The 11,430-nt window shown below is 37.1% G+C and overlaps 1 protein-coding gene across 2 annotated transcripts in view; it reads right to left on the bottom strand.

Moving 5' to 3' along the window:
• Positions 1-365: 365 nt before the first annotated feature.
• Positions 366-11,430, bottom strand: part of NBAS (NBAS subunit of NRZ tethering complex) — a 191,295-nt gene continuing 180,230 nt past the window's right edge. For both annotated transcript variants that reach the window (XM_083828259.1, XM_083828260.1), the window contains exon 52: positions 366-1,456. In XM_083828259.1, the coding sequence (XP_083684385.1) occupies positions 1,181-1,456 (276 nt within the window). In that variant the 3' untranslated portion in view covers positions 366-1,180. The remainder of the gene's footprint in view (positions 1,457-11,430) is intronic.

Here is an 11,430-nt window from a genome sequence, read left to right as displayed (position 1 = left end):
AAGGTGTTATGTAAAAAGCTTTTCAACATGGGGACACAGCCTGCCTGGGGTAGAGTTGCACAGTTTCCATCCTTAGAGGTTTTCAGACTTGATTGAATAAAGCCCTGAGTGACCTGCTCTGACATTAAACTAACACTCTTACAATGAGGAGGTCAAACCCCTAGATAGCACTTCCAACGTGTGTTATACTATGATCCTACAGTGTTTAAAGTTTCTGTGCATTATTACATCAAAATTAGATCTGAACACAAAATTAGGGAAAAGATTTACAGATTCATTTTAACAAGAAATTTCTATTAACACATGGAACTTCAAAACCTTCTGATAGTACAGACAATGTAATAAACAGACAATGCCCTTGATTAAAAAAAAAAACAAACAAACAGAAAACAAATTAGAAATCTTTTGACTTACTAAGACAGAAAGGCATTTGGAAATTGTCATGTCTTGGAAATATTTGAAAAGTGCATTCATAATAGGTATAAATAAACGTTGAAAATTTGAGATAGGGCTTCCCAATTGTAGAGAAAAATACCTCTGAGTCTAAAACAGTCCACAAGCATAGAAAATTTCTGCTTGTCCCTATGAATAAACATCACTAAGAAGAGAAAGGAATTTCAGAAAAAAGTGGCTAAAGAAAATATTTAGCTATCTATAAGAAGGAGAAAAAGAGAGACAATAAATGCAAAATATTTTACTGATTGCAAACAAAAGCTGTGGCAACAACATTGCACAATACTAAATTTTAAGGTTTTGAAATTCTCAGAAATTAATTTTCATTCTGATTTTTTGTTCCATATATCTTTGTATTTTTACATTAGTTTTACATTATGACAAAAAGTAAATTACTTACAGAAATTAACACAAATTGTATATAACCTGTCAGATTATTATTGTTTTATTTACATGTCAATGTAATCATTTGATGTTCTTCTCCTTTATGAAAACTTTAATCATATTCAATGTTTTGCTAGTATGTAACAGAATTACACTGTCCACACCAATATATATTTTTTTAAACACTACAAGTATATAGGAATTCACTGTTAGTGTGCTGTTTGAATTTTCTGCAAAATGTAGGTAATGATAGCTAACTTTGTTACTTCACTGGAACAATAAATTCTCCCTTTTGTAGATGATCTCCAGAAGAAAGACAGAGAAATCTATAAATCCAACATTTTTAGATCCAATGCTGAATAGCCTGGAGAGCAGTAGTAAAAGTCCTGAGTGCAGGATGAGTTCCGCGATGAGACATCAAGAGAGACCCCGCCTCTGCACTGAACCCTGCTTCTTTAAGTTGTTTTGCTATTTCCTCTACATCCCAGCCTCCTTCTTCCTGGTTAGCCAGCAAGTGGTCAATAAGGTGAGGGTAGAAGGCAGTAGATATGCACTTTACCACTAACTTGGCATTGAGGAGCAAGGAAAGTAGTTCAGCATCACAACTGGAATCATCAACCTACGAAGAATGAAAAATCCATAGTAATTAAAAATGAATTACTCGATACATCCATCAACCAGAACATGCCATGACTGGTCTGTCTGCACAGTGTGACCTTGAAAGCAAGATGATATAGTACTTTGAATGGATTAATAACAATGATACATACTTGCTATATTTCAGAATATGTAAAGATGCATCTTTAGCAGTCTCTTGCTTTAGTGTAAATATTTGACCTGCATGAAGTTAAGGAATAAGAATGTTTAATAACGGAGCTAGAATTATATGAAAATCTTTATCCAGTTTTCACAGGTTCTCAGTCCCCAGTGCTGAATGGACCACGCCACTTACCTCCATATCAAAAAGGACACCCTGAGGAAGGTCAGAGCAGAACACGTTTTGGTCATTTTCATTAATACGCTATATTACATTCCATACTGACAACATTCCCAGACTCAAACAGATTTTCCAGAGTTTCAGCACTCACAAGGACTAGATTTTCAGAATACAATCTATTTTAAAGAAGATTTGGTGCACACAGTTGCTATTTCTGTGAGACACCCCAGATGCCTCAGAAGAAAAGGAGGCTATTTGATACATGAGAGCACATATTCTCTTGAAAATCTGGTCTATGGCTTTACAAATAACATTGCAGAACACATTAAATTCTACTTCAGTTCATTTTGGAAGTCTTATATAAATCTTTTCTAGGTTCCTTGAAATGCAGTGTTTTGATCAGTTTAGGTGTCATATCACTTCAAGAAGTACAATAAAACAATGCATGTAACACAAAAAGGGCCAAAGAAGTGGTGGACAGCAGTCAATATGACTTCATCCTATCAACTAACAAATAAAGTAATTAAATCCCTATTTTACAAAGCAACTCTTCTGTTTTAAAGAAGTCTCTGTCTAGCTTTAGTTTCATTTTCTATAACAACGATGCATTGCCTTACATACTCACATACCAGCAAGTAATAAAAATCCTGTGATTCGGTACCACTCTAAGACCAATTCAGCTAGAGCTGTTGACTAACCACAGGGCACAACACTGACACTTGACAGTTGAATTTAAGCAATTTTCAATCTAATTATTATCACAAAGCACTTAATCCCGATACCTTTCAGGACATGTAAAATTTCCTTGCCTCTATTTCAGTCCAAGCTAAAACAGCACAGAGCTTTGCTTCCTCTTGTTCATGTGTAACAGGCAGCACCCACCACTTGCCCCCACCTTTACCACGAGCACATTGTAACAGGCACTTCTTGCTTATAACCCAGTTCTCGCTTCCATGAAGTTTTCACTACCATTGCTCAGTGAGATGTAACTATCAATTTGCAATACATTTTGCAGTATTTATTTATTAGGAAGATTAAACATCACTGTGATCTACCAGTTCAGAAAACCAAAATTCCTGTTAAATATCTTTCTTACTCAGACGCATACACTGTGAGATCATGCACACCGGTTAACATGGACCGTCTAATGTGGGAAACTACTCTCTCCAGTTTCCCTATACACGTAGTCAAAGAAACAGGATACTTAAGGCATAAGTCAGAACAGATAGGTAACTTCCCCTTGAATGATTGGCAATCCCAAGTTTTGGCACTTATTTAGAGGAATCAATATTACATTTACATATGGAGGAACAGCATTTATAAGGAACTATCAGGTAGTTCTTTGTATGAAAGTAGATCTGAATCTGAGAATGAGAAATCTGCCCCTAACTTCAGAAGAAAGAGCTTCCTTTGAAGTAATGACAAATTCTTTTAGAAGAAAGGCCTTTATTGTATCTAAATAATTTTAGACTAATGAATATATGTTTCTATTCTGCGAAAGCATGATGACTGAAAGCATACATGTGATAAGAAACAAAATTATGTGTTGCTCAGTTTTGGAAAAGACAACATTCCACACAACATCAAATATAATTAAAAAAGGAAAAAGACAACAGATGAAATACCATAGCATGAAAAAATACTATACTTTATCAAGCACAAAGCCTCAGATAAAAGATGCCAGGTGAGGCTATTCTCCCAAAAATTGTTTATCATCTTTAATTAATGTAATTAATTAATACATGATTATTCCTTATAGTTTACAATTTTCACTTCCTTTCAAACTTCAGAAGTTTTCCAGAAAAACAGAATGGCTTTGTCATGGCTCAAATCTTAAACAATTTCCTCCAAGTCTTCAGCATTCTCACGATTAGTTACATAACTCCTTACAGTTTACAAAGCTAAAATGCAGTGGCGCACAGCAGTTCTAGACCCAGTATTCAGAATGGTTCTAACAACTGTAGGGTTGTGCACGCTTCAGGTTGTCCACTCTAAGTCTTCCATTATTTAAAAGTTCCTCTGAATTGTTTCATGTTAATTACTGAGATGCTTTCCTTCTGAAGACAATAAAATTCCTGGCGTTGGCATCATGTAGCAATAAGCAGTTGCAGTAAGTGCAATAGGCCATTATCGAAACAACTCTCATCTCTTCTGAAATGGGAGGCTGGAGGGGTATTCTGCCCCACTTCTGAGCTCCATATGCTCTATTCTTGACCAGCACACAGGATGCAACTTTACCCAGCGCTTTAGTATTTAATTTTATGGACATAAAGCACAAACAATAATTACAGTAATGAGATTAACAGCAGATGGGAGGTCTGATTTAAATTACTTTTTTTTAGGCTATTATTCAGTTAATGAAAAGTCCTATAGATTAGTGCAATTTCATATGCCAAAAACCTACAAATCGGAGAGAGGCAAGTCTGAACCTAATATACCTTTTTCAGCATAAAACCATTAATCGCCTGAGCTACACTATGGATATAAAGATGTCCACGTGCAATGCAGAGGCAGAGCAATGCATCTGTACTCACACATGAACAAGATCATTGTGTCTTTATACACAACAAAAGAGCATACAAAACACTCTCCGTTGTGTCTGGCAGTCCACACTTAAGATTGAATAGTCCAGTAAGTTTAAACTGATTAACATTTACAATCGTCTGACTCTTCAAGGCTGTCTGAAAATCTGGTCTGAAAGGGGAAGCCTTTGCAATGTATTTGTCTCCAGGTGACTGTAAACACAAGAAGGCAACAGCACAGAAAGCCAGCCATAACCTGGGCTGCATCAAAAGCAGCGTGGCCAGCAGGGCAAGGGAGGTGATTCTCCTCCTCTACTCTGCTCTCGTGAGACCCCACCTGGCGTGTTTGGCTCCGGAGTCCCCAGCACAAGAAGGACGTGGACATACTAGAACAAGTCCAGAGGAGAGCCATGAGGATGGTCAGAGGACTGGAGCCTCTCTCCTATGAAGACAGGTTGAGGGATTTGGGGTTGTTCAGCCTGGAGAAGAGAAGGCTCCAGGGAGACCTTCCAATACCTAAAGGGGGCCTACAAGAAAGATGAGGAGGGACTCTGTTGGGGAATGTGGTGATAGGACAAGGGTAATAACTATAAACTAAAAGAGTGGAGATTCAGATTAGGTATTAGGAAGAAATTCTTCATTCAGAGGGTGGTGAGGCACTGGCACAGGTTGCCCAGAGAAGCTGTGGATGCCCCATCCCTGGAGGTGTTCAAGGCCAGGCTGGATGCGGCTTTGGGCAACCTGGTCTGGTGGGAGGTGTCCCTGCCCATGGCAGGGGGTTGGAATTAGATGAACTTTAAGGTCCCTTTCAACCCACACCATTCTATGATTTTATGATCCTATGAAATCAGATCCTTTGAACACATTTCCTGGGGCCAAGGCCACTGCCTGTTCTGCACTGCTTTGGTAAATCTAAGCGGTGCCTGACAGGAGTGGGAGGAATGCAGAGAAGCCAAGGTTTAATGAGAAATGTGTATAAAAATAGGCGGCAAAAACTTGACTATATGTTTTTATCACTTTTACAACTCCAGATCATGCCAGTATTTAAATAAAAAAAATGCGCTCATGGAAATTACTTACCAAACCTATGCAAAGACTGTCAGTGAATTAATGTGTATTTTAAAATCTCAATTAATACAGCTTGTATACTGAGCAACCATACTTTGATATAACTATAAAAATATGATTTAAAAAAATCAATTTATATACACTCTATATTTAAAATTATTTTAAATCAGAACAAACACTAATGCAAACATTGCTTTAAAATATAGACACAACATATATTTAAAAGTAAAAATATATTATAGAATCATAGAATCATTAAGGTTGAAAAATACCTTCAAGATCATCTGATCCAACCATCCCATTACCACCAATATCACCCACTAAACCATGTCCCTAAGCACCACGTCCAACCTTTCCTTAAACACCCCCAGGGACAGTGATGCCACCACCTCCCTGGGCAACCCGTCCCAATGCCTGACTGCTCTTTCTGAGAAGAAATGTATACTAATTTCCAGCCTAAACCTCCCCTGGCACAATTTGAGGCCATTTCCTCTATAGAGTTTATAATATGGTGTTTGCTCAAGAATTCAAAATCTAGGACTCTTCCACCTAAAAAAGCAGCAGCTTAGATGGTATAAGCAGATTATCAACATCATTAGAGTATATGGGGACTGATTAAACATTCCCTCATAAAACAAGAATTATGAAGCATCAAGTGAAGCTAACAGAATCGGATTCAGAGTAAATAAAAGAAAATAGGTTTTTATTACACTGTTGAATTCTTTGGCAAATGATACTGCACAATGTAAAAGCTCATCCATGTTTAAAGGGGAAACTGGGCAAAACTGAGAAAGAAAACCACTAGCAGTTACTTAGCACACAAATACATACAGCCAAAAATAACTGGAAGCTGCGAGAGCAACCCAGAACAAGAAGATGTACGTTTCCCCTATTCTTACTCTTCAGTAGACTTGTGATTATTCCCCCTGTTGGAGCCAGGACACTAGTCCCTACGGACTTCTGACTCTCAAAATTTTAAATTTTTACACATAAATTCATAACAACCTTAGAGGCTATTTTTGTTTGCTAACCATTTTGACCGTATTTGAAATGTTCTGTGAATTGGCACACATTGGCTGCAAGAAAATACACCTAGAATACACACCAAATATTTGTCTGTGGTAAACACAGAGTCTTAAGTTTTTTACTGTCTTTTCTTTTTCAAACTAACCCTTTTGACAAGACTTGTAAACAAGAGAGTAAACCCAGTTAAGGCAATTACTAAAAAGTAACCTTACCATCCTAATCCTAGTGTTAAAAATCTGTTTTTTGTTTGTTTGTTTGTTTGTTTGTTTTCTGGACAGTGAGCAAAGGAGGGTCTTATTAATGAATTGCTTCTGATCTGCAGAAAGGCATATGCATGCCCTTACCATCCCAACAACCTAAATTAATCTTAAAACACTGGTTCCAGCCGGTTATAGCCAATTCCCCATAAATGCTATTCCAGTGATGTGGAATGCAGCTGACTGCAGTTTAAGTCTCAAAGGTGCAGGCATCTTCTGCAAAATGAATTCACAGCCACTTTCCATCTTGTGTGAGCATGTGAATAAACCATAAACAACAACGATGACAAACTCACAGTATATACGATGGAGAAAAATCACTGCATCTATCTAGACTTCCATGCTGAGGGTGCTAAATTTTTCAGTAACGTAAAATCTTTTACTTTTGGAAGGCTTAAATTGGAGATGTTTTACTTTTTCATATCCATTTCTCCTTCAGCAGGATTTGATGGTGCCGATTTAGTGTGATGCCCACACACACACTGTGCGTATGTACAAGGAAAAGAACTAATGGGGATACTTATGCTAAGGAGAGGAAATCCTGACTTTTTTCCTTGACATGGGTACCTATTTAGGTATTGGCTGATATCTACATTAAAGATGTAGGCATTCAAGTGCTACCTCTGATGACTAGCTCACTTCAGACTGACGATCAATGCAGTTCCCAGCTACAGAGGTGCATATTCATCTAAGAAGCCAGAGACCACATAGAAAGAGGATTGCAACAGATGCACTCATCATTTCTGCCACTGCAGCGCTACAGCAATCTGCTTCAAACAGGGTTTGTACATTTTATCAAATGTCTCTTTAATGCAAAATTTATAAAAGAGTCTGCATCTGCTGATGAAAAATCACATCCCAGCAGGGCTGCCCTCAACAAGCACAGAAGTGAGGACCACGTGCGCTCCTTCCTCCACAAGTCTTAATTTCTTTCTGCATATCCTCAGCAGGAGCGGGAGGAGCCTCATCCCAGACTCTTAGGGAGGACACATTCAAGCTGTTTCTGAAACACCCTTGGCAAATGATCTGAAAAAGAAGCAGTCGTACAACCTGTATTTACCCCCTACGCTGACTGCAGTATTTCTGAATCACAATGTCAGTTTGTGTCTTACGCTGAACTTGGTGTTGTCAGTGTATAATTAGGAAGGTTTAAGCGTGCCTGCCTGGGGCTTTGCCAACAGCACAAATGATGTTACCAACTGCAAATGCGCTCAGGCTCGAGGCCCTCAGCTCCACCAAGACAGCAGCTCCCCTGGGCAAGCAGAGGCAGGGAGTCTGCAAGTTTTAAACAACCTTTTGTGCTAAATAGGTAGGTGAAAATCAGCTTTACCAAAGGTGACAGCTCTTTTGACATACTAGGAATAGCAACTTGAGGCATCTAAAGAAGCTTTACTGGTAAATCAGGGAGGATTCTAAAAATTTGAGTGACCATAAATGAAAAACAATAATGTGGCTCCACTCTCCAGGACCAACACTACATCTCATGTAAGTATCCAGTATTTCTACTGGTTGCTATTACAGCCTACATGGATATTGTACCTATATTTGATAGTACGCAGCATATTTGAAAGAAATCTCTCTGTAGTGATGACTTCAGATAAGCAAGAGCAGGTCAGAAGGTTCCCTTTGCCTGCTTCAGTAAAGGACAAGTCAGAGTCTGGGCAATTCCCTGTTCATATTTTTTATGTCTAGAGACATAAAAAGAGTCTAGAGGGTCTGGTACTAGCAACAGGAAATGTGTCATCCATAACCTACGCATTACCAAACCCATGCACTATGAAATATGGATACTAATGGAAAAATAAGAGCTGTTGATAACATAACAGCTAAAAAGAACTGAACTGGCCATTTGCTTGAGTATTAGCTCTACACTACTAGTGGAGGTAAAAATGCTTTTCATTTTGTTCCTGGATGGAGTCTGTATGGCTACAGGACAAATAAGTAAGGGGGTAAGAAAATGAAGAGACCTAAAAACAACTAGACAAGTAAAGGACAGACAGATTACTGTTAGGTTATAAATGCATAATTTTACAAGGTTTCTTTTAAAAGGTAAGCCACACACAGTGAGCAGCCATACATGGAACAAGACTGTGGAGAAATAACTGTAAATTAATTTCACACATTCTTCATGATTTTTCATATTGCATTTTTCAATAAACCATTTTGTAAAGGTAGTCTTAGCACTTCAACATTGAAAATACAGGATATAAACTGAAATAAAATATTATTTTAGATTAACTAAAAATATTTTCTACTCCTACTTTCTGTTAAAGTAGTATTTATTGATTATGTCAACTTCCATTTTACCTACCAACAGGTAGCAGAACACTTAGTTTCTCCGTCAGAAGTAAAAATATCAGTCTTGATCTATGAAAGATAATCAAGTGAATCGCCAACCCTTCTCAAAAATAAAAAATAATCTGACTCTTAAGGGCAAAGTCTAAATCCCACTGGCAATAATAAGCTTATTTAAGTAAACTTTTTACATTTTTTTTTAATTTTCACACACCACAGAGAATAAACAGATACTTCTGTAATCCAAAAGAGGTAAATGGCAGTTTATAAGAAGATGCAACATAAAGAGATGTCTGCAATTTCAAAAAAGCTTACACAAAATCCTGGTTGTTTTATTACAGGCAAAAGCTATACAATTCTTAGTATCAGCACTTCAGCATCATCCTTTTAACTGTAAACATCCATAAAGCTGTCAGCAACATACAACAAATGGCTAACTAATACATCGTATCAGCAAGCAAGTGCTGTATTTTTCTCACAGCCATATCTGTGAGTTGTTTTAACACTATGTCGGGGAATCAATAGCTATGATTTCCCTTTGCCAGATGTTATTTGTCCTTTTCCTGTTTAATGTAACCAGAAATGGGCTTCCTATGAAAAATTTATTAAAAATTCTACAAGAAGCATTAACACTGCTACTACTGTTGCTAAAAAGCAAAAAGTATGCATACAAAATTATACTGAATAAACATTGACATAGCTAAGCAGTATACGCACTTTTAGTTGGTAAACTACCAACTAGCGTAATCATAAGAGATGCATATAAATCAAGGAGTAAGAGATAATTTCTAAACCATCCAAGGAACCACCATGCTCTCAAATGTAGCATGGCACTCTTCTGTGCTAGTTGCTTTTCTAACACCAGTGGGGAATCTCACATTCAAGGTACTGGCTAAACACTATGCCTGACGGAATGAAATCAAGTTACATTTTCATTGACTTAAGATGAAATACTAGACCAAAGCTAAATGCACTGAAAATTCTAGGTTACGGAGCACTGGTGTAGAAGTATATGCTCAAATTAATACTGATTTTGGAAGAAAAAGTAGGAACAGTTTTTCAAACTGCCTCTCACATAAGAAGGCCAAAAAGAACATTATTTTAGGAATGCACAGGTGTAGTAAGTGTTTTATATTAGTAAGAAGTTAATATGGTTCCTGGCCCTAAAACTTCAATATAATATAATCAACCTAGACTGTAGAAAATTAAAAGCCACAACACACTGGAAAGAAAAGGCCAGTTAAGATAGCAATACAATTAGCAGCCATTCAGAAAGTGCTACTGCACAGCACTGGGCTTTAAAAGTAGTTAAATAAAATGTACTCGGACATAAATTCCTGCTGGGAAGCTTGAGAGCTAATCACTAACTCAGCAGCTTTCATCTGTTAACAAAAAAGTCAATTTTAAAAGGTTAACAGAACATATAGATGAGAAAGTGCATGCATATATCAGATCTCCAGCTCCTTTTCTATAAGATCATCTTGTTTAAAAACAGTTACAAAAATTGTTTTGCAGACAAAAATCTACAACTGTAGGTGTAAAAATAAAACTATTGACATGCTAACAATAATCCACTGTTTTGGTGGTTAATATTTAGAAAGGTATCTTTCGTGGAAAAGTCAGAAATGTTGTGTTTCATTTGTATAAAAAACTGGGAATAGGAACACCTTCATAAAAACCTGTGGTTATTTCCTTAGAACAACAGCCTCAACTAGGAAATACTTACAATTTGTACTGGATGTTAATTATGATATTCAGATTTTGAAACAAGAAGACGTGTATTACACGTAACATGCCCTGCTACCTTCCTTGCAAATACTTTAAATGTCCATTTATGTTCCACAAAGCTAGTGCTCCATCCGTTTCAATAACAGTACTTTTGAAGGTAAATTAGCAACATCTGAGATGAAGCCAATACTTCCAGATTCATTGTTTCTCTGACAGGTTCTGAAGGCCCCCTGAAGGGGAAGCAGATAAAACCAAGAGAGGATGAGAGACTTACAGCAGAATCCTGGGAAAATCAGGATCGCTTTTCTTTCCATATCTTTCCTAGGAAAACAGGGGATAGTGTCAAACTACGTGGTTGGACTGCACTGTTTGTTGTAACCAGAGAATCTGAAAAACTTGTTGCAACACATATAACTGGAACAGAGAGCCTGATGGAGAAGGCTCCTTCAGAAACGGAGGAAGTTTGCATACTTTTAATCTCAGAAAAAAGTTACATTTTCAATCTGCATTCCAACATACTGCATTTTTAAAGCTTTTGCATTTTGAGGATGCTTATTTTTAAAACATGTACAAGTTTTCATTTCTGTTTCTGTAAAGGCAGTTTTATTTTGAAGTAGCATACTGGAAATTTAACCTCAATTATTCGTTTATATTGCAATACGCAACTAAGAGCTCCCTAAGAGACAGTACGGAATTCAAAAATATTAGAGAAGTGGTTTTCCTAAATAAATAAATATTATATGGGGACCTTCGATGCAGT

The sequence above is a fragment of the Anser anser genome (genome assembly GCF_964211835.1).
Source record: "Anser anser genome assembly, chromosome: 3".
Taxonomy (NCBI): Eukaryota; Metazoa; Chordata; class Aves; order Anseriformes; family Anatidae; genus Anser; species Anser anser.
The sequence above is the reverse complement of the archived record's forward strand: the minus strand, read 5'-3'. Positions and strand labels throughout refer to the sequence as shown.